Genomic DNA, 24,406 nt, shown 5'->3' on the forward strand with positions numbered 1-24,406 from the left:
GAAGATGGCTCTTCACATTGCAGGATGAGAACAAAATAAAGATGCCCCAACAACAGGCACTCCCAGACACAGCGCTCAGCAGTCTTCTGCACAATCACGGTTGTGTAGCACCCATCACCTTCTATTTCCAGAACACTTCATCACCCCTAAAGAATCCGCCTATCACTAGCAGTCACTCCCTAATCCCCCTCCAACCAGCCCCTTCCAGCCATCACCTGCTCTCTGCCTCTGCATGTGCCTTTTCTGGGCATTTCAGATCACTGAAGTCAACAATATTTGACCGTTTGTGTCTGCTTCCTTTCAATTAACAAGCTGTTATCAAGGCTTGTATATTTTGAAGTGGTATCAGCATCTCTTTCTTTTTTTTTTTTTGAAAACGTTAAAGATTATTAGAAGGTGGTAAGCACTATCAAAAAGAGTAGAGTGGAGCATAAGTGATTGGGTTTCAAAGGGAAAAGTGTGGGTTGAACAGTCAGGGTGGAGTTCCAAAAACAGGTGGCCTTTTTCATTTTCCTCTTTTTTTTTCTTTTTTATTCACTCTTACGTGTGAATAATCTTCCACTACATGGAGATACTACATTCTGTTCATCCATTCAGCAGCTATTTATGGACGAGTTCCAGAAAAATGAGTGTAAGAGTTGACTAGCATGGATGGCATTTAAGCAAAGGGCAAAATGTGCTTTCAAAAAAAAGCCAACAAACAGAGGCACAAGGAAATTCAGTGCGTTTCTGAGCAAAGTGCTTGCTTGCTTCGGCAGGACTACCGTGCAGGGCTGTGGCGGATATTGGCAGGAGTCACGGTGTGGGAGAAACATGAGAAGACTCCCCACTGCAAGTAGCTCAGACAATTCTCCTCCCTCATCCTGTATTGTTAGAGCAATATTTCTAGGTTACTCTTATTTCAAGTAATAGCACTTTAACTGCACATCTGATCATCTCCATCAGACCACCTTTCCTCCAAGCAACAGAAAAGCATTCAATGACCTGAGCAGCTCCAGGACATAATGGTGATGGATTAGGGAGTCCTGCAGCATTCCAGCCTGCAGGCACAAACCCCACATGTGCCCTGGTGATGTCCAGAAAATAAAATGCATGGAAATATCTCACTGTTTTTACACGACATCTGCCCTCAATTTGCCCCAAAATCATGCTGGCAAAGCACTAATCAACCCTCTCAATACAAAAATAAAAAAGCTAAGAAGGCAAATTTAGGCTCTTTCATTGAAAACCAGCAACCATCACTGCCAGTATCTGAGCTGGAATGCTCCTGACTTTGAAAACCACTGCGCAGTTACTTTTCAAGCGTAAAACTCATATATGTATTCCTTGTAGATGATATTGCAGTAGGATTTTTCTTTTCAAAATTTCCAGTTGCAACATTAGCACAAGAAAGTTTATGTATAGGCTTTAAAAAAATCAATTATCCTCCACTTTCTTAATTTTGAACTAATTATTATTTTATAAATGTGGCTATGCTGCGTATTATAAACCGTTTGATTTCTGAAAACAAGACCTTTATGACCTCACTATTTCAGAGAAAACTTTAACGATTCTTTGAGAGGTGGGGCCTGGGGCGCCCACTATCAGCTCTTTAAATACTGACAAGGATGTGCTATTAAGTAATGCAAAGGCTCTAACTCCACATTAGCTCAGAAAGCAAAGAAACTACACCAAAGAATTCCTTAAATATTTTATATATTTCTATTCTTTGAATATTAAAGTTCTTAAATGATATGATTTTTTTGAAAAAGACAACAGCTGTATTAAATTTCCTCTCACCAAGAAAGCAATCTTTATGAAGTAAAAAACCCCTATGGAAATCGAAATGACAGGACGTTTCTAGCTAAGTGAACATCCAGATCTGAACACAAACCTAAATCCGATCAGATCTCACTCGAACGAGCTCTACAAAGTCCTGGGCAACCCTGGAAATTAGCTCTTTTGTTCCAAATGTTGGCTGAGCTAAGATCATCACACTAGGCAGGGAAGGAGAGAAGAGGAAAATCCACCTGGCGGCCTCCATCAGTTTTCTTCCAGCCACAAAATGCCTCTAGGTCGGCCCGCTAACAAGTCCCCCAATAAGGAAAGCCGGCATCCACACTGCTCCTGCCATCCCCAAGTAGCCCCGATGCCCATATCCCAGCCTGTGAATGGTCTTCTAATGATCCCCCAGTTGGTGGCACCCACCCCCTCTTCCCCGCTATACAAACACAGAGAGCCACGGCAGCCTTCCCAAATCACAAATTTGATTACATCAACCCCCACTTCAAACCCTTTAGAGGCTCCCTGTTAGAGTTCTAGCCCCACCCCAGACCCTGCTCGCCCATCCTCACCTAAGTACACAGGTCCCCAGTGACCACAGGGGCCCCTGACCTGCTCCTACTTCCCACTTGCTCCAGTCTCATTTTGACTGTTTCCCAAGGAAGCCTTCCCTCCCTCCAACCTCCACAATTTGTTCCTCTCTTCCTACAACATTCTAGGCTAAGTCAACTTCTGACAATGCTAAGCTCTCAAGAAGCAAATACATTTTGTTTATTTATGTGGCTACACTCTCTCTCCCGTAGACTCACTGAAGTGCACGTGTTATGAATAAATGAATGACGGGTTGGATCTCAAAGGGACAGACATACCTGCTCTCGCCCGTCCCGACCCTTTTGTCTGTAGTATATCAGAAGCAAAACCAGAAGTACCTTTCCTGAGGGTCACTTCTGTTGACACCCTTCACTGCCTACTGTGTCAGTTCTAGTAAAACTCAACTTCTTCCAAAGCCCTACACCACGGACTCTCTCCAGTGTCCTACCCAGCAGGGGCTCCCTCCACCCTGGACCGCACAGGGCACTCTCCCCGGGTCCCCACGCCAAAAGCCTCCAGGCCTCTGCCCGGGCTGCACCTGCGACCTGAGCCACATTCTTGACTTCTTCTCTTGGCTGACTCTTACTCTGTCCTCACAACTGAATGTACAGCCCATTTCTTCCAGGAAGTCCTCTCTGATAATGTCCTTTAGGTCTTGACTGGGCTCTATCAATAGCAGCAGTACATGGTGACCAACTGGGTGTTTGCCCGCTCCTTTGAGACCACGAACACTTGGGAACCACGTGGGAAGGAGTGAGAGATTACAAGACAGGTGGGGGAAGCAAAAAGCAGAAATCACAGCCCAAGTCCCAAATTCAAGGATACTTTCTCAGAAAAAAGTATAAACTATTTCACACGTGTGCAATTTGGCTACTATTTTTGTGGCTTGTGGACAGCAAGAACTTGGTGTTCTAGCCCAAAACCCAGGTTACATGCAAAGAAATGTATATATTCTTATCCAAAGGAAACCAGAGCTGCTCAACAACAGTTTTCAGTTAGAACTGAAAGGAAATTTGATAAAGGCAATCTCTCTCTCTCTCTTCTTTCTTTTCTGGAATCATATAATTTTAGAAGTATTTGCGTGACTAACAGACGTCTACAGCCCGTGATTCTGCACTGAAGTGTTTGGGGCTGAGGAAGCCCAGATTACATTCACTCTGTAAATGCAATCACACCAACACACTGATAGGTGCCGTGAGTGGTGGAGCTGATGTTCCAAAGCAGGCAACCTTATTCTGTAAGAGAACTCTAAATAGAAAGTAAGAAATGCAATGTCCTGTACTCAATTTCATTTGCTATATGGGCCATTAACTGATAGTATATTTTGACTAATGAAACCCAAAAATAAATTGTCAACGTCGATTTTCTTCATCTGACCGTTTTATGCTAACATCGGATATTAAACTCTCACTCCATATGGAAAGCTCAGGCCTATGCTGCAGCACAGATACATCCCGAGGAAGAAAGCCGACCAAGGGAGAACTGGAGAGTTTCCCTTCAGAAGCTGCAAAGTCTGGTTTGGCACCTGTACACCATTTGCAACCACGTCATCATCAAAGGAGTTAGACTTTACCTCTCTGGGGCGAAAATCACTGCGTGCTTCAGAACCATCAAAGAATGCTGAGCTTTGGGAAACAGTCCAGAGGCGCTTAAATCATACTTTTTCTGAAAGGCTCCAAAACTGACCCACTTCACCATTCCAGGTATAACAGGGAAGTACTGGAAACAGTAGAGAGAACATGCCCTTGAATTCTGACAAGGCCCTTCTTGAATCCTGCTACAGCATTTACTAGTCACTAAATGGACCAATTCTTTAACCCCTCTGAGAAGGCTTCCCAATCCCCAAAAGGGGGCTGTCAGCGCCCACCTGGGAGGCATGGATGTGAATGCAACACGCAAGTAGGGCGGCCGACTGGTACCTGACACGGGGCCTGGCTAGTTTCCCTCCGCTGCCCTTTTCCCCCTTTAAACTTGCACTGTTCCCCCGGTAACGATCAAGCCCCCGGAACAGACTGCCCGTATCTTCTGTGTATCCCTGGATACATGCCTTACCCTTAGGAGGCCAGAAAAACAACTGCCTCCTCCCAAGTCACTAACAATGTTCTTAAGAGTCTGGGTATTTTTAACTCTATTTTTCAGGGAGACTATTCCAGAATTTTGCAAGCACCATTCTCCAGGTTGGCTCCCCTCCCAGTGCCCATCCCTTCTCACCTCAGATCCTCTGTCTGACTGCCTTCTGTTCATGGGAAAGCGAGTCCGGTAAGGTGGGGCTCCCTAGACCTCCCTCCCTCCCTCACAGGTGATTGTGACTAACTTCTCCCCATTCCTCACTGCAACTCTAGCATCTGAGGAGTCTACCCTCCCGTACCCTGCAGACTCTGCACCTTCCCAAGACGCACACGTGGCCACGACCCTCCCTTCAGATTTCTTCCTGGCTGGCCCTGCCCAGCCCCTGGCCCCTTAAGGATAACTGGCATTGCTTTGAAAATGGCAAACGCCACTGACTGACACACCAAAGCTCTATGGTCTGGGCTTTCCTCCAAACAAGACACAGCCCTGCCCCCCCTCAGCCTCAGTCTGCAGCTCTCGAGATGATCTAATTCACATGCAAGGCTGTGAACACCAGCTAAGAATGACGACTCCCAACGTGTATCTCTAGTCCGGCTCCTTCACCTGAGCCCCAGGCTCATCGACCTGAGTGCCTCTTTGAAGTCCTAATTTGGATGACAAATGGCATCTTAAAAATGCCTCATGTCCACCATTTACTCTAGAATTCCATTCCTGGCAGGTATCTCCCAGACTCCCCATTTTAGTAACAGCCCCAGGACCCACCGAGGTGTCTGAGGTCACATTCAATTTCCACTGTTCCCTCCCCCAGGCCCTGCCCTGGAATCAGTCCTGTTATTTCCATCAATAAGCCCATCTCAACTGTAGTTCTGTAGGGACCATGGCCGGAAACACACAAGCTCACAGCATGGTGCACTAACAGTCCTCCGTAGGGTGCTCCCTGGAGGGGGAGGCATCTCCTGCCGCTGTTCACCTCAGAAGGCAGTGGATTCTCACTCAGGATGTCCAGGAGAAGGGACTCAAGGTTCTCCCATGGTCTGAGCTTTGAAGGGCCCGAGGTCTGGGGGAGCTCCTAAATAGCAGACACACTTGCCAATGAGCAGATGAGGATGGGGGAATCCACGCAAGGCTGTTATCACTTCAACTCATGGGCTCTCAGGAGCCACGGGAAAGGCCTGTGTCCAGTGTACAGCCCAGCCATCACAGATCCCAGCCTGCATTTGCCAACCCGGACAGCCTAGACTCCATCTACTTGCGACACTTACTTCTGTTCTGTTCCCCACCCAGAATGTGTTGGACTCATTCAGATATTCTGGCCTGTCTCAAGCGAGACAAATTCAGTGAAAAATGAAGTGTCCACATTTGGACCAGAGCATGAAAGGAGAAACAAGGCCTCATGGTCAGCATGATGGTGGTGGCCACACCCTTCCACCGGGTGAGATGAACCATGGTGAGGGTGAGAATCCAGGGTCCTAGGTCGGCCAAATCATCTTCCTTCACGGTTGTCTGGGGTGTTGGAGACTGACTACCACAAACTAACGACACGGGTGTCAGTGGTGGATGTCAGCTGCAACAGAAACGGATTCAACTCTTTACTGCCAACATGGGTTAAAAGTAAAGGCTGGGGCAGGGAGGTCTGCACGGCTGCTGAGGCAAACCACAGACCCAGCTCTGAATGCCCACTGGCTGGAGCAGAGAGGAAGCTACGGCCCTTTTAGCTGTCCCTGTGTCCAACAGATCCAGGTGAGCCAGCTACTTAGGAGAAGGTCATGTTGTCCTGATACCCAGAAAAACCAGCCTCGTAAAGGGAACAAATAGTGTCATGGATTTTAGACCCAATTCTGCCCCTTTATGAAGGCAAAGTAAAGTAAATGGCACGGGGAAGTTGAATGCAAAAAAAAAAAATTAAAGAACCAAACGGTGACCGCTTCCTCCAACAGCGTCCCCTGCAGCTGTCACCTCCGTGGCGGCCACTTCCTCACCAGTGACCGCCGGCCAGGAAGCGCCGTCACGCACGTCACACAGCGACAGCCAGGAACCGCGTGCCGAGCACGTTTGTGTAAAAGCAGGAATCGAGCAAAATGCTGCAGAGTTTGACCTTACAAGTTTAAATACTCCATGAAAAGGATCCCTGAGCACCCGACAAAATCAATTCGCATCTTACTTCTTCAAAACAATCAAACAAATTTAATAAGGGCGCATTTGTCACCAAATAAAAGGAGGACCAAACATGTTCCTCAAAAGCAACGATTTCAACAGGTATCAAACACCAGTGGGTGATGAGCTAACAAACAAATATTCCAAAAAATTAGAAAATAAAAAATGACTAAGATAATAGATGGATCAAAACAGCTGTTAAGTTGTTGCTTTTTAAAGTGATGGAGACTGTACGGAGGGCAATCTGGCTATTTCCAATGCAGGATGTGCACAGCCCACATTTTCAGAAGCAACAACATGCTCACTGGGCAGTACAAGTGAAAAAGGAGTAAAGAAAAAGGAAAAGAGGAACAAGAGAAAATTAGAATCACACAAGAACAAAAATGATTTTGACTGCATGTACAAGAATTTATGTGAGTGTGTGAGGCCAGGGACACGCGGATGGTGAGGCCCAACCTCACCTCCTGATCAAGGGAAAGCAGGGGCCTGAGGGGAGCGGCGCTGCCGGGGGACCACAACGTGTTCAGCTCCCCTAACCAAAATTCGACCTACAAGCGTCTAGGCAGATTTTGAGCTACAAATTGTTGTCGCATTTCAGTCTGGACAGTTTTACTCACTTCCACCAAGAGTAGCAGGAGAGAATGAGGCTCTGCTCCTGCACCAAAGCATTGTTTAAAAAATTAATGACTGTGGAATAGTAAAAGAAACAATGGAGTAAAAGTGACTGGAGGAGAATGTGCTTGACCCTAGCTCACTGGCCGCGTTATCTCAATGACGTTCAGATGCTGGCTGAGCCCTTATGGTACCACAATAGACAGACCCACAAGGAGTCAGGTTTAATGCGCTGAACCACTGTGGGCTAAGTACACATCCGGCTACTCCGCCAAGTCCCAAGGGCAGACTTCAAAAGGCAAAAACAAGCTGGCATTCTCTGGTGGGTCTGCAGACTCAGAGACAAGCATTTGTTGAGCAAAAATGTCACCAGTGCCTCCTATGACAAAAGAAGTGGCACTGGCGTGGGGGCTGGGGCAGGGCTCCAGGCTTCCACTGCTCACTCACCACTCTGTCCAGGGGGAGAAGGTGGTCCCTGCTTAGGTTTCGCTGATGCACCTACCTTGACTAATGTCTGGGGCCTCAGCAGGAGTTGACAGGTGAGGTGAACAGAGCCAGACTCTGTGTAGCACGGTGCTGGGAGCTATGCCCTCAGCAGTGCCCAGGCTCCTAAACATGTCAACTCATCTCCAAGAAGCAGATGGAGAGTGCGAGCATGTAGATCACAGGGCCCTGTGAGGACAAGTACAGATCATGGCCACGACATGCCTCTCCTCTTCCTTAAGCCATAGAGGTATTTCCGGGGAGGAACAGAAAATTCATCCAGAGCCTGCTAGGTGGGCTCTCGCAGGTGGGACTAGTGTCCCCTGTGCTTCTCACTCACAGGGCTGGTCTAGACATTCTTTTTATTAATTCCCTAGCATCTTCTCCTCCAACTTACCAACAACCAGAAAGTAGGATCTGATCTTAGGTAAGTTCAAGAATCACAGAGCACCACCTCCAAAGCGGGCCCGGTAGCACATGCCAGGTCTTCTGACCGCCACCTGTGGGACCACCATGAGCCCTCTCCAGACTCAAGGACCGAGGCCGTAGGCCGGGGGGACACAGCTTCCCTCACTCACCCCAGCAAAGGGGGACCACGTCTCGGCAAAGGCATCTCACCCTCTTCAGCCCGAGGGACAACACGATAGATATATGGGGAAACAGAGCAGAAGGTGGGGGGTAGGCAGCCCAGAAGAGCTCATCTGTACTTCCGAGGCACAGTGGGGCCATTGACTTAATCACAGGGACAAAGTGGGAATGAACATTTCCCTGCTCTGTCCCATACACCGTGATACACCTTTCCCTGCATAAGGAGTTCATTAGGAAGTCCCTGGCGGTTTTTCTGATGTCCTAACTTGGCATGGTGGCTGTCGGGCAGGAAGAGACGGCCTGAGCTGAAAAGGTGCTGGGCCTGGGAGGCAGGTGACAGCGGCTCCAGCCGCAGCTCAACCAGCGCCTCGTTCTGCCTCTCGGGGCTCAGCATCTCATCTATAAGCAAAGGGATGAGCATGTACCAGGACAGGCTGCCCAACAGAAATGAAAAGAGAGCCATGTAAAGAAAGTTTCCCAGTTGCCACGTTTAAAATTTGAAACAAAGAAACAAACCAACAAACAAAAAACAAATACTAGAATGTGATTTTAAGAACAGATCTTACTTAATCTACTGTATGTAAAATGCTATTATTTTGACATGTAATCAATATAGGAAGTAAAGAGATAGTTTATGTACTTTTACTAGACAAGCCTCAGCGTCTGATGTGCATTTGACCTACAGCACATCTCAGCTGAGTCCAGCCTCCTCCCCAGTGCTCCTAGCATCAGTGGCTTTGGCTACTTTATTGGACAGCAACTCCAGGGGTCCCACCATGTTCCTGGCTGTAAAGTGGGAGTAAGTGTCCACACTAACCCTAAAAGGATCTCTCTGAAATAAAGGCGGATTCACTTTGAAATGTCTGGAAACCGGCGGGCTGCACCTCCCTCCCCCCTTGGCTACAAGATTGACTTCTTCCTTGCTGATCCCTTTCTGGATGTAGGGAAGCAATCCAGCACACAGCCAAGGTGGACTGGCTTCCAGGTAAACTTACCTGCTGTCTGTGTCCAGTCCCATGCAGTCCTCCTTCTCAAACGGGATGCAGGGGAGGGGGATCTTGTCCCCAGAATTCTTGGGGCCACCATCCAGCCACTTGGACTTGAGCAAGATGAAGAGTGACTCAGTGAAGTCCTCGATCCTCTTCTCCACCACCCTGCAGTACTCTTAGATTGAAGGCAACGTCGGTGCGCGTCTGCTCGGCTACCTCCCCATGCTGCACAAAGACAAAAAGCTGAGAGTCATTAAGCGATGTGCCATACAGCTCCTCTGCATGTGGAGCTTCTCGAAGGCCTTGGCAGAGAGACATTCGGTAATGGTGACAAGGCCCACGACCTTGGGGTGTTTCTGGAAGACGCTCCACCGATTCTCGGGCACATAGCGGTGCCTGTAGTGGATACAGAGTGTCCACTGGGAGCCACAAGGGCTGATATGGCTAACCGAGGTGAGTAGCTGATAGATGCAAAAGAAATTCTCCTCTGAGATGATCTCTATGGATTGGACCACAACGGGACGAGTCTGGTGGTCCTCAGCACACTGCACGTAGTCAGGGATGCTCATGTTGCAGGCCCTGCGGAGAGGGGAGAGGAGATCGAGGTACATTCTCTGCTGTGTGCTACGGGCCCATCTGGGTTGCGGTGACCTGGTGTGTACCAGCCAGAAGACAAGGGAAGCCAAATCAAATCCAAGGGTACAGTTTGTCCTCAGAGTCTGCATATGGCTACTGTAGCTTGATCACATTACCCAGCTTTTGGTCTAGGCTTCCTGCCTCTGCAGAGAAAGGTCATTTCTTATTTTCTATTTCCAAGCACCTAGCAAGGCCCTGATGCAAAGTCACTGCTCAAAAATGCTGAATAAAGAAATGAACAAAGGAAATGCTTCCCCAACCCCCTTCAGCAGAATATAAAGAAAAGGACCACAGTAGGATCAAAAGATCTGGATTCCTATTCAATTTATTTGAACTCCTAAGCTTCATAATAATGGATAAGAAAACTTGCCTTGGGGTAGAGGGTACTGTTCATTGGTAGAGCATATGCTTAGCATGTACGAGGTCCTGGGTTCAAACCCCAGTACCTCATTTTAAAAATGAAACAAGTAAATACACCTAATTACCCAGCTGAAAAAGTATTTTTTAATTCAAAAATCAAAAAACACCTTGCAATTGACACAACATTGTAAACTTGACAATACTTCAATTAAAAAAAAAAAGCCTTGCCTTACAAGAATATATCTGGATTACGGATGTTTGAAAATGTAAAATGCATAGGGTACCACCTGCATAAAAGGAGGTGACTGTACACATGTTCTATCCCTCCTTTATGAGTTATACTTCCTTTGGGGGGGTTATAACCTCTCAGAGCTAATTTTCTCAGATTAAAAAATATAAACATTACCTGATTCTCAGTACTGCTGAAGAATCAGATAACTCTATGAAAGCATCTGACCCACAGAGTTTACTCAATAAATGTTTGTTGAATGAATGAATAAACAAGCAAAGTGAATGCTGCTCCCTGCCACAAACCATCATAATGGTACTGCCTGGAAATCCCAAGCCCACGTTCACCCGACTCTGCATTAACAATGTGGGTGACCTGGACAGGCCTGTGTGCTTCTCGAAGCCCCAGTTTAATCGTGAATAGAAATAAGGGCAATAACACAAACCTCAAATTGTTAGTGAGTCAGTAATGAATTGTACCCCAACACTGCAAGATGGAACCATTAAGAAAACTGGGCAAAGGGCCCATAGGCCCTCTCCATATAATCTCTTTCTACCACATGGGAATCTACATTACATCTCAAAATTAAAAGTCTAATATTTTAAAGAGGTTATCGAGGTTAGGTGAGCTCACTGTCTCAAATAAGGAACACACAGTACAAATAGGACAATGCCCAGCCCATGAGATACACTCAGTTAACATTCCCACTGAGCCCACTAGTCCCTCCAACTTCAGAGCAAGAGGATGGGTCCTCGTGGCAACAGGCCACAGCACCTGAAGCTAACAAAGCTAATGGTGTCCACTTAAAAGAGCCCCTGTCACCACCCTTGTTCTAATTTTCTATTTGTAATTTTTTTCTTTTCATTAAATTGGAACTCCAAATTGCATAGAATTCTTACCAGATATCATGATGGCAGCCCTTCAAAACCTGACCACAGAGATCATGATGGCAGCCCTTCTTGGTGAAACAATAAAATGAAAAGCCATTTCCACAAGACCTCTGTGTAAATCTACTAGGGAACTTCATACTGGACTGAGGAAGAGGACTGGGGAGTAGGGGGTAAACTGGGACACGGAGAAATATGGGCCACCTGTCCCACAATGGACTTTAGACTCACCCTCACCCTCCAGGAACGTCTAAATACACACAGACAGAGTGCTATGGACAAGAATTTTTTTTAAACAAATCCCTGAATCCCTAGCAGATCTTGTTTCTACCGAGACACAAATGTCTTATTTGTATAATGTTTCACAGAAGCCTTAAAATATTATCACCCCAACTTGACACATCAAGAAACTGAGGTAGAGAAGTTTATCACATTCTACAAGATTAGAGAGAGGCCACGTCAGACACCGTATTTAAATCCAAGTCCCTGCTCCGTTGCTCACACTAGAAAGTGTCACATACTGCCTCTTTCCTGCCCTCTCCCTGCAATAAATCTCTGAAGAGTCTTTTCTGTGTCACCTGCAATCAAAATCACATCAAGTTTTCACAAAGAGCTATGTCACTCCTTGGAGGACATACCAAAATCTAAAGGGTTGGGTTGAGAGGAGATATTTGCATTTTCTGTTTCTCAAAGGAAACATGGCTTTAAAAGAAACTGAAAAGTATTTATCTAGTCTAAGCGCTCATTGTGCACAGAAAGAAACGGAGGCTCAGAGGAGAAGAGGAAAGGGCGTTATTAACAAATATTGCCTCAGTGCAGCACCAAGCCAGCCCTGGGCACTTCTGGGGGAGGATCTGGAAGGCCCAGGAGAATGAGTGTTAGAAAATAGAAAGAGAAGAAGAATATAAGGCCCCGTCTCTACACCACCATAACATGAATTTCCACCAAATTACCCAGTATGGGTGCAGCCAATATTAAGGTTGTCTAAACAGGTTATTGAAACCTGGAATTCTCAACCATAGTGGAAATTCCAGCATTTACTGTGCTTTTTTCCCAGTTCAATCATCAATTCAGTGGGCATTCTGTACCAGGGACTACACGAGACCTGGAGTTCTCCCAAATAAAGATCTCTATTACCACGTGTGCAAACCACATAAAGGCCACCAGAAGAAAAGCGCCCACAGATAAGATGGAATTACTGAAACTGAAAGCAGTCAAAGAGCATATATTACTAGGAAAAATGGTGCTCCTATAAATGGACTCATGGACATAGAAAGCAAACTGTATTTAGCAGGCAGGAAAGGAGGGATTAACAGATACAAATTAGTAAATATAAAATAAATGACAAGGACCTGCTATATAACACAGAGAACTATATTGAATTTCTTGTAATGAGTTATACTAAAAACAATCTAAAACATATGTATATACATATGCATATGTTTATAACTGAATCTCTGCTGTACACCTGAAACTAACATTGTAAATTGACTACACTTAAATAAAAAATAATTTAAAAAATAAGTAAAAATAAAAGCAACGCCATTAAGAAAAAATAAAAGAACACTCTAATCCCCTTAGCTGTAGGTGGTGGAGAATTCTGGTTGCAAACACCAAGTCCACTGGATCACTCCAGCAATGGCTGTCACTCTTTCTGACCATCAGAGAGTCACTTGTTTCACTGAGGTTTCTTTTCTCGTCTGTGAAAGGCTACAGCTGCAACTAACGATGTATAGGATCTCATCATTCACTAGCCCAACAAGTAGTGAGGACTTCCCATGGGCCAGGCTCTGGACAGAGGAAAATATAGGGTCCGAAATATATTCATGGGTAGAAGAAGTTTGTGCCATAAAGACGTTAATTCTTCCTGTTTTGATAGACAGATTCATTGCAATTCTGATTAGAATTCCTACCAGATTTTTCTTGGAATGTAACAAGTGAATTTATGGTCAAGATTAGCCAAGAAATTTCTTTAGAACCACCACTGGGGAGGGGTGGATAGGTCATTAATTTCCACTGCTCTTTCTGAAGTGATAAAAACGTTCTGGAATAATAATGGTTGCACAACTGTGAATATGCTAAAAGCTGCTGAATTTTACCATTTAAATGGATGGAATTCATGGTGTGTGAACTATATCACAATAACGCTGTTATATGAAAAAATATTTCTTGACAAATATTTTTCTTTTTATACCACTAGTCTGTCCCACAATTTAAGAAAAACAAAAAACCAATACAAACCAAACTGTGCCAGGAGTTCTTTAGGACTGCAATATCCCTGGGTCTCCAAGGCCTCTGGTGATGCTGTTCCTGTTAACACACACTAGCTGGGCTGGGCTAGTTAGGGACTGTAACTGTCTTTTTAAAATCGACGGTCACACGTTTCACCCTTGGAGAGGGAAGTAAGGAGGATATCACAGCTTCATGCCTTCAGCTCATTTTTAACAGAACCAAGCCCTGCTTTCACCACTGTTAATCCCTCTCACTATAAAAACACGTGACATCAACAAGCACCGCCATCATAACACCTGAAAGTGTTCAAGGTACTTACCTGCGGCAGAAACACTGAGGGAGGAGACAGAAGCTTGCTCAGCACTGATGCTCCCTTTTCCCGACTCCACCAGGTGAAGCTGGGCGCTACAGCCAGAGGCTCTCAGCCCGGGGAGCAGCACACACGCCACTGAGCTGGTCCTGAGGGAGGGTGAAAGGGAAATGAGGGCAGCCCTAGGGGGGAGGGAAAGGGGGGGTGCGGGCTGCAGCCCCACTCGGAGGCCAGCCCCAGCACCAGCATAAGCCGCCCGCTCCCGTCCAGGTCCGCAGACCACGCCCGCCCGGGAAACAGCCCGCCCATTGATGGGGACGGGCAGGAGGCCGAGGAGAGGAAGCCCGGGAGGAGAGGACTCGCGGGCGGGAGAGGGGAAGGGGACGCCAGCCGTGGACTGAGGGGATCCCGGCTGCGTGAGAGGTGGCAGGCGCACACCTGGACCTGGACAGCTGTGGCCGGGGCGCCGGGGCAGGTGGTGCTGTCAGAAGGGTCTGGCCAGAGAAATTCAGCTGAACACGGGCTGACTGGCGCCCTTGGGGGCTGTGAAAGGCGGATCACCCTCCCGAAGCCGCCTGAACCCTTTCCCGGGAGCCCCCCACCTTGCACTTCCACAGCCAGAAGCCCCGGCCCCAGGCAGGAACCAACGGCCTAACGGGCGACAGAGTTGAGAAGCATTTGGGGCCAATCCCCGGCTCGGACATGGAGCTTCGAACCAGCAGACCACCAGGCACCGACAGCGCATGCGCAGGAGGGACATGGATCCTCTCTGGATTCTGTGAGAGAAGGTGGGACAGCGAGGGAGGGAGAAGATGGGAGCGGGTGGAGAAGAGGGGAAAAGTGGAGGGATACAGATGGACAGGAAGAGCAGAGAAGGGATGGGTCTGGATAGGGGAGTGTCGTAGCGGAGTTGGAGAGAAAAAGCTTTACCTCTAGGGCACCCTGAGATGGCAGACCTACCTCTGTACCCTTCTGTAACCGTTCAAGTCCCGCAGCTCATGTTTTACCTCCCTGATCCAGCCCTCCATCAGATGCTTCTGCAGAAACACTACGGGGATCACACCCGTTGCCCCCATGCGGAGCTGGGTTTTCTGTTGCTCTGAGAACCAAGCACCCGCAGGTGTTGTCGCTCAGAACTTCCTTGGGAAGAGCACATATTCCCCTTTTACACGCTGGGAAACAGGCAGGAAGGATCACTGCCTTAGCTCCACTGTCCCAGGTGTTGGGCTGGGGGGAGTGGTGTGGTACAAGATCAGAGCCCCAGACAGAGCAGACTGCCTGAGTGTTGGTGCATAGTCCCCATCCCTCCTGGGTAAACCATACCCCACCCTAGTGGAAACATCAAGGGCTCACAGTGGTTTCCTGGGGGTGGGAGAGCTGTCCTCATGTGAAGGAAAAGTCCAGCAGGGCTAACAAGCTAAGTCACAAATCTAAGTGTGATAAGTGTCGGTTTACTGATCTAAGTTCTGCTGGGCTATCTCGTAAATCTGAAGTTTAGTGTCAGTTTATTGGCCTAACAACCTAACTCGTAATTCCAAGCTCAACAAGTGTCAGTAATGTGATCTACTACAAATTGATAAGCTCCAGTGTACTGATTCCTTGCTTTTTGTTCTTTAAGTCTTATTGGCAAATATCCCCTTACTTGTATTGAAGTATTTAAAACCTCATGTGCACGTCTTGGAGGTGCTCAGAACTTCGGAGCAGAAGCCCCTCTGAGCCCGCCGGCATAATAATTCTGAGTACTCCAGCACTCCGATTGGTGCTTGTTTCTTGGCTGGCCTGTTTCCATAACACTCAGCTCCAGTGCCCAGCTTTCTAGGTAGATAGGAGGGTTACCAAGTCCAAATTCATTCTCCTCAGTGCAGGACAGGCCAATAAGCTTGGAAACCAGATGTTGGGGCTTGGAATAGCAAGTTTCTGTAGACCTAGTTGGCAAACTAATGTTCTGGAAAACCATCTCCCCAAGTCACACTTCAGGCTCCTTTCCTACGCGCTTGGTTGTTGCAAACTTCTTAGTGTAGGAATTCCTTCTTGTTAGAATCCTTTGTTCTTACAGCTATCTGCGTGGGTCAGATCCCTGTAAATCTCCAACAAAACAAACGTTATTTTCTATTCTGCAATTTGCTATCTTTTAATGAATGAAAAAGTGTTAAATATCCTTAAAGGTCAGAGCTTCAGAATAAGCTCTCCTGTGTATTTCAGGCTCTAGGCAACAATTTATTACAAGCAAGATGAAGCCTAGGAGACAGAGCATAGGGTTAAATTCAAAGGAACAGATCTAATATGGAGTCAGATTTGTTCTGTTCTATTACCCGGGCAGAAGCCACTTGAGGATTTAAATCTCTTTAAGTTAAAAATAACTAAAATTTTAAAGGAATTTACATACATAGGTGGGAATGTGCAAAGCATATCTGGAAAAGCACCCAAAAGATAGTAAACAGTGGCATCTCCAGAAAGGGCTGAAAGAACAGAGGATGAGGGAAAACTTCTTTCACTTGTGTATTTTTGTGCTCTGTTTGAGTTTTTTTTTAACCATTTGCTTGCATTTCTTTTTCAGTTAAAATAATGTGTAATGGAGCAAAGGAGTAACTAGCTTAGCAAATACAGCAGCCATGGAATCACTAAGTCATCACTTTTGATTTAAGCCAGAAAGCATTTATTGACTCTCTCCAGTGTGCTCAGTCCTGTTTTAAGACTTCTTTTATATTATTATTATTATTATAATACTATTATTATTTCTAGTACTATTACTATTACTATTATTACTATTATTTTATGAAATAATAACATGGTATACCTCACCCCTGCCCATGGCTGGTGGAAAACCAACTGAGCTTTTCTTGAGTTGTTTTCCAAGGAGTAGAGATGAGTTTATAAACAGAACACATCTTCAGGGCAAAACAGGCAGTGAGCATTACCAGCAGGCCAGACAGCAATGAAGGGTTTTCAATAGAGGCGCCCAGAAGCTGAGAGAGAAAGCCTCCAGGACACTACAAAAAGCTGCCCAAACTGCCATCTCCATGGTACTACTGAAATAGGAAAGAACAAATCTGACTCCATATTTGATCTGTTTCTTTGAGTTTAACAAAGCCAAGTTAATATGCTCCGGTCTTTTCATGGGTTATGATGTCACAGAGGAAACGGACAGGTCAACAAGGAACCACTCTGCCGTGATCACGGAGCCGGGGAAAGGGACGGGATGCAAGATGTATGAAGCAGCCGCAACTGTGCCCGTGCTTCTAGGCAGGTATCCAAAATCGCCTCGACAAGGTGTCAAACATTTGTGCCCATGTCCTCATCAACAGACATGTATTAAAGACAAATGGAAACATATAAAAGGCCAATACCCTTGCTGGGTACACCGTCCAAAGAACAAAGTCTCAGTTTGACAACTGGCCATCTCGGTTCCATGGGATTCATTCTTGGAGAACCTTAAAAACCACTCTTCTGTCCTCAAGAATTGCTGCATATTTGTCCTATCTTTGACTCAGGGATGCAGCACGTTCAAGTGAACTTTAATGTCTGCACAGATTTGACTGTCTTTCTCCAGGTTCATTTGTCCATTCCAATGAGGCCTGAGCTAAGTCCATCCTCTGTAAGATCTATTCCCTCCAGTGACAGCTCATTGAGCCTGCAATTAAAAGCCAAGTGAACAAGACTGTCCTCAGCTAAAAATTTCACCCACCCTTCACTGTTTTCTTAATCTCCTCTCCTGGCTAAGTGCAACAGACTAACACCTCCCTCCACCAAGATTACCAACTATGTCATTTTGTCTCCCCAAAGAGAAAGTAAGGTCCATAATAGAGGAGACAACTACATAGTCACCTCTGAATTCGTAGCATATAGAAATGTTAATAAATAGAACTATGATCATGGCTTCTTTCCTTTAAAACCTTTCTGGTTATTTGAATGAGACCTTGGAAGGGAGGTGTTTGCTGTCCAGTATCTTGATCCACAAGACTCTGGAGGCCTTTTTCAGAATGGCTGTTCACTGATTCATTCAAAACACAACTTATCAATCAAGGAGTAGCTGTGCTTTTCTGCCAGGTGTTTGTGGTCACTCTAATGCCAGAACAACTTTAAACTATATCCTTACTTTGGATTTGTTATTTTTCCCCTCTTCCAACAAAAGTGACTTTCCTTATTTTCTTGCCTTGAGGAATTTTTTTTTTTCCTATTTCACCCTTTAGTAAACCAAGATACTCAGGATGGGCTTGGCCCATAATATGATCCCCCATCCAACTCCTAGTGTCAGAGGCCTGGGGCTCACATCCTGCCCTCCTGTCAAGGCAACTGAAAATCAGTTCAGGATCGAACCAGCACCCCAGGGATTCTAAGGCTCGCATATCTCCCAGAAACCCTGCTTTCTCATTTGTCTTGGCTTCTGAGAATTTCCCCTCACTTTCTTGACAATTAGTTGTGCAGCTTGAAAGATGAGGAAGGAAGGTTTTATTTCTTAATCAGCATTTTAAGGAACTTGTGTAATGAAAGTTTTCACGAGTTTCTAGAACCCTCCATTGCCGAGATAGAAAACACACTAGACATTTTCTAAATTTAGCTCCCATGTGCATTTTTTCTTTGTTTTTGTTTTCTTAACTGTTAACAGACATTTTTTAATTAAAAAAAAATAAGGCCCCAAAAAGGATAGAACACTGAAGGGGCAATCAAAATTAAAGGGCAAAGACAGAAAAATGATAACTACTCTACAAATTTAATATAATACATACACTATGTATCAGATCAGCAATTCTCAGTAACAGCTAATTGAAACATGACCATGAGGTAAAATTTCTCTCCTGTCAGGACATGGCCAACCGAAAATACAATTAAACCAACAAACTAATATCCTAAGTCTGGCGAGGTACAGAAGGCTACAAGCTAAATGTGTCTTCTTCTGGAAAAGGGGAAGACACACCAGCTCTTTTCTGTGGAGCCTGAGCCCACGGGAGGACGGTGAAGTGAGCTCTGTAAGTACCCAATTAGCAAACTGAGTGATGAATAAATAGACGTGAGCTTTGATGACAGAGGTGATACTACTATTCATTTGTCCTGTAAAGTATGACTTCCGTTCAGTGATCAATACTTCGGTGTCCTCAGGAGTTGACATTATTCGAAAATGCACAGCCTGGGCCCAGACCTCCTCTTTCAGCTCGTGACACTGCACTTAGATGTCACAAGGGCACCTCCAACTCCACCTGCAAAGAGCTGACTTCACGGTGCTCCTCCAATAGCCGTCCTGCCCAGGGCCTCTGGTCCGGGGCTAAGTTCTCCGTGCCTCTCCCAACTCAGACCCATCACTCACAGATGTGAATGGACCCCTCCTTCAGGGCCCAGATATCCTCAGACACCGAGTCCCACCACCCACACCTGACCTACCAGATACTCACTATCACTCACTCAGCACTGACTCTGTGCTGGGACCATGCTGCACACTGCAAACGTTATCTCACTGGATCTGCACAACAGTCCTGGGAATTGGGTACATCACTGCTTCAATTGATTAGATAAATTCTTTCACTTCCTTGAGTGCGTCATTCAAACTGACACGGCTACTGAGCCACAAGCCTGGGCCTGAAAACAACTTGAAAATTGAACACTGCTACACCTCGCAGCCACCCTACTCTGACTCATCACATCACCTCCTGCCAAGCCTTCTAAATGTTTCCAAGCATTCTACAAGACAAAAGTGAACTAAGAGAGCACCCCACTCTCCAACATAAAATCTGTCAATGATGGTCCACTGCCCTTAGGAGAAAGCCCCACCGGGCCTGAGCACAGCCTAAGGCCCCAGCATCCGCTTTCCCTGCACGGCCGCGCCGCCTCACCCAGTACGCAGCTCTACACGTGCCTTCTCTAGGACAGGGATGCTGACTCTGCACAACCCAGGGCTTGTCTCACTTGAACAATGATCACCTTCTTCAGTGTTCATCTTCTTCTTTGCTGACCCTCAGAAAAATGTTTTCTCATGATGAATCAATATCTTTTTCCTTATAACTTCCCATCATTGATAATGAGCTCCCCCAAAAGAGAGAAGACCTAATTGTCTGTCTCCTTATCTGTAAAGTGAGATTAACAAGGAAATATGTGAGGTTTTATGAGAAATAATATTCATGTGAGGCTGAGGGACAATTCCATCATACAATAAGCACTCAATATGTGCTTAATTAATATTAATAAGATTATATTGCATTCCAGCAACCTTCAATCAATTTTTAATGACTTTGTCCAACAGACTACTGACAAACTTTTGGACGAACCACTTTGAGCAGATCAGCACAAGCGTACTGGGATAGGTAAGCGCTGACTCCAGTTGCAGCTGCAGCCACCCAGCACTATGGGGTGGGGGCAGTTTGCTCAAGCTCTTACATGTTGCTTGAGCATTTAGTTGTCGTTATTGATTAAAGACAGGTGTTCTTTAGTCAAAGCCCCTGAAACATAAATCTTCAAAGATTGATGCAAATTAGGTTTCAAGAACAACACTCTCATTAGAAATTATTTGAAAATCATAGTCTTAGCTACTCCGCACATCAAAAGGGCATGTTCTTAATGTATCTGACTAAATACACCGAAAGGGTTGTTTAAAAGAAATTACGATGAAGCCATCCTGAATAAGCTCCAGTATCATCTGCACAAAGCCCCACCCAAGGGTCTCATTTCACATTTCCACATAGGTGTTCAGGTAGCTTAACTTGGGTCTTGGTTTCTTATAACACGGGGTGGGGAATAGTTGTGGATAGATTTAAGTAGCAAATATATAACTAGGGTAATTGCTGTTAAGGAATTCTAGAAATAAGAAGATTGATATATAGTCCCACCCATAAGAAACTCAGCATTTCCAATTACAGCAGCATTAAAAATAAAATGAGAGATACATTTAACAAAAATTTACAAGATTTGTACATTGAACTTTTTGAAGTATCACCAAAATAAATTTTAAAAGATCTACATATATGGAAGACATCCCATTTCCATGGAATGATAGACAGTATTATTAAAAATATTAAGACTCCTCAAAATGATCTACATATACAGTGGAATCCCTATCAAAATTCCAGCTGACTTCTTTGCAAAAATTGAAAAACTGATCCCAAAATTAATATGGACGTGCAAGGGGCCCAGGATAGCCAAAACATCCTTGCAAAAGAAGAGTAAAGTTGGAGGACTCACTTTAAAAGTTACTAAAATGCTATAGTAATAAGTCAGTATGTTGCTGGCATAAGTTTGGATAAATAAATCTATGAGACACAATAAAAACCCACGGGGAAAAACTTACATTTACAGACAGTTTTCCACTAGGGGGCCAAAAACACCCCATTGAAAGAATAGTCTATTCAACAAATTGTGCAGGGACAGCTGGGGGTCTGCAGGCAAAAGAATCAATCTGGAATCTGAACACCCATATTTTATATAACAAATAAAAATTAAAACAAAGTAGATCACAGACAGAAATGTAAAAATTAAACCTATAAACTTTCTAAAAGAAGACACAGTATAAATCTTTGTGGTCCTAGGATAGGCTTTGGTTTCCTGGATACAATACCAAGAGCACAAGTGATAGAAGAAAAAAGCAGATAAACTGGACTTCATCAAAATTAAAACCCTTTTCTTACAAAGGACATCATCAAGAAAGTGAAATGACAGGGGAAATGGGTATCTCAAGTCAGAGAGTGCTTGCTTAGCAAGAAAAATAAAATAAATCATTACATCTAACTACCTCCCCTGTAAAGAAATTGTTTTAATGATTAAAAAAATATAGTGAAAGACAATGTGCAGAATAGAAGAACAATTTTGCAAAACATGTATCTAATAAGAGAGTAGCATCCAGGATATATAACGAATTCTTACAACTGAACAATACAATAAAACAGACCCAATTTTTAAATTTACCACGAATTTAGATACATATACAAACGGCCAATAAGCATATGAAAAGATGCTCAACATCACTAGACAAATCAAAATCAAAATGAGATCTCATTTTACACCCACTAGGATGGTTATTACCAAATCACGGACAATAACGAATGTCGTTCAGGAGGCAGAGAAACCTCATATGCGGCCAGGGAAAAGGGACAATTGTGCAACTTCTTTGGAGAAGCCTGGTATTTCCTCAAAAGCTTAGAGTTATATGGCTCAGCAATTCCACTCCTATATGTAGAGTCATCCCTCAATACCCTTGGGGGGTTGGTTTCAGGAACCCCACACCCTGGATACCATAATCCAAGGATGTTCGAGTCCCTTTACAATCAGCCATCTGGATCCATGTAGTGGAAACTACAGATATGGAGGGCCAACTGTACAGCCAACAGAATGAAAAGATATTCTCATAAAAATTTCACATCAATATTCATAGCAGTATCATTCAGAGTAGCCAAAAGTTACTAACAATATCCATCCATCAAAGAACAGATAAACACATTTACCAAGAATAGGCCCACAAACTTTTGGTCATTGAAACTTTGACAAAGGAGGTGAGAAAATACAATGGAGTAAAGACAGCCTCTTCAGCAAATGGTGCAGGGAAAACTGCACAGCTGCATGTAAATCAATGAAGTTAGACTACTCCCTCACAGCATACACAAAAATGAATTCAAAATGTGTTAAAGAATTAAACATATAGACAAGACACTATAAACCTCTTAGAAGCAACCATAGGCAAAACATGTGACATACATCTCAGCAATGTTTTCCTAGAGCAGTCTACTCAAGCAATAGAAAAACAACCAAAAATATACAAGAGGGATCTAATTAAACTTACAAACTTTTGCACAGCTAAGGAAACAGTAAGCAAAACAAAAAGACAACGAACCTATGGAATGGGAGAAAATATTTACAATAAATGAAACTGCTAGGGGCTTAATTCCCAGAATATGTAAACAGCTTTTACACTTAATAAGAAAGAAAAACAAACAATTCAATTCAAAAAATGGCAGAAGTCCTAAAGAAACATTTCTCCAATGAAGACGCACAAATGGCCAGTAGGCACATGAAAAAATGTTCAATATCATTATCAGAGAAATGCAAATCAAAACTGCAATCAAATATCACCTCACACCAGTCAGAATAGCCATCATTGAGAAGTTCACAGACAATAAATACTGGAGAGGCTGCGGAGAATTGGGAACCCTCCTACACTGTGGTGGGAATGCAGTTTGGTGGAGCCATTGTGGAAAAATGTATAGAGGTTCATCAAAAGACAAAACCTTGACCTCCCAGATGACCCAGCAATTCCACTCCTGGGCATATATCCAGAAGGAACCCTAATTAAAAAAGACACCTACTCCCCAATGTTCACAGCAGCACTATTTACAATAGCAAGACATGGAAACAACCGAAATGTCCACTGACAGATGGCTGGATAAAGAGGTTGTAGAATATTTGTCCAATAGACTACTATTCAGCCATAAAATAATAATAAAATAATGCCATTTGCAGCAACATCAATGGACATGGAGAATGTCATTCTAAGTGAAGTAAGCCAGAAAGAGAAAGGAAAATACCACATGAGATTGCTGACATGTGGACTCTAAAAAAAAAAATAGAAAGAAACAAAAAAATAAACTTATCTACAGAACAGAAACAGACACAGAGTCACAGAAAACAAACTGTGGTTACCAGAGGGGGGAGGGTGTGGGAAGGAATAAATTGGGAGTTCAAGATTTGCAGTTACTGAGTATGTAAAGAATAAACAGCAAGTTTATACTGTATAGCACAGGAGAATATATTTAATATCTTATAGTAACTTATGTTTAAAAACAGTATGAAAATGAATGCAGGTATGTTCCTTTTTAACTGAAGTCTTTTGCTGTAGACAAGAAACTGACACAACATTATAAACTGACTAGACTTCAATGAAAATATTTTTAAATAGACTAAAACCAAAAAAAATGGAAAAGGATATTATCAAACAAAAAGAATAAAGTACTGATTCAGGCTACAATATGGATGAACCTTGAAATTTTATGCTAAAATAAGCCAGACACAGAAAGCCAAATAGTGCCCTATAAGGTGAACTGTATCTAAGCGTTTATTGTACTACTGTAAATTTTCCAGAGTTTTGAAATCTATCAATATCAAAATAAAATGTATTATGCATTAAAAACGCTTCCTCACAGGAGGGCTTTAATTATTAAATGCAGAAACGCATATAAAGCTCTTGGAAAAACAATTTGCACGTCCACACACAGTCACTGCTGTCACTGCCACTCAGAGGGTGGTGCCAGCGCTGATGAGAGCTGCCTCCACTCGCTCCCCTGCAGAAAGGAGTGAAGGCCTGAGCTCTGACAGGCAGGGTGAGCGTGAACCTGAGTCATACACAGCCACGTTCCAGACTCTGCGTTACCCAACTTTCTTATACAAACTGCAACATGTAATGTAAACACGCTAGAGGGATGTATCTTACAACACAGGGAATACAGACAATGTTTTACAGTAACTATAAATGGAGCATCTATTGTACACCTGAAACTAATATCATATTTTAAATCAGCTATATTTTTATGAA

General features: G+C 44.3%; 1 protein-coding gene across 1 annotated transcript in view; it reads right to left on the reverse strand.

Annotated features, from left to right (window-relative positions):
- The window catches only part of LOC140694875 (uncharacterized), a 109,146-nt gene extending 94,212 nt beyond the window's left edge, over positions 1–14,934 (reverse strand). The window contains exons 1-3 of the mRNA XM_072957897.1: positions 14,505–14,934; positions 13,912–14,051; positions 9,255–9,473 (exon numbers count right to left, since the gene is read on the reverse strand). Coding sequence (XP_072813998.1) covers positions 9,255–9,473; positions 13,912–14,051; positions 14,505–14,662 — 517 coding nt within the window. The 5' untranslated portion in view covers positions 14,663–14,934. The remainder of the gene's footprint in view (positions 1–9,254; positions 9,474–13,911; positions 14,052–14,504) is intronic.
- Between the last annotated feature and the right edge of the window lie 9,472 nt (positions 14,935–24,406).

Source organism: Vicugna pacos, unplaced genomic scaffold (assembly GCF_048564905.1).
Source record: "Vicugna pacos unplaced genomic scaffold, VicPac4 scaffold_106, whole genome shotgun sequence".
In the NCBI taxonomy this organism is placed as follows: domain Eukaryota; kingdom Metazoa; phylum Chordata; class Mammalia; order Artiodactyla; family Camelidae; genus Vicugna; species Vicugna pacos.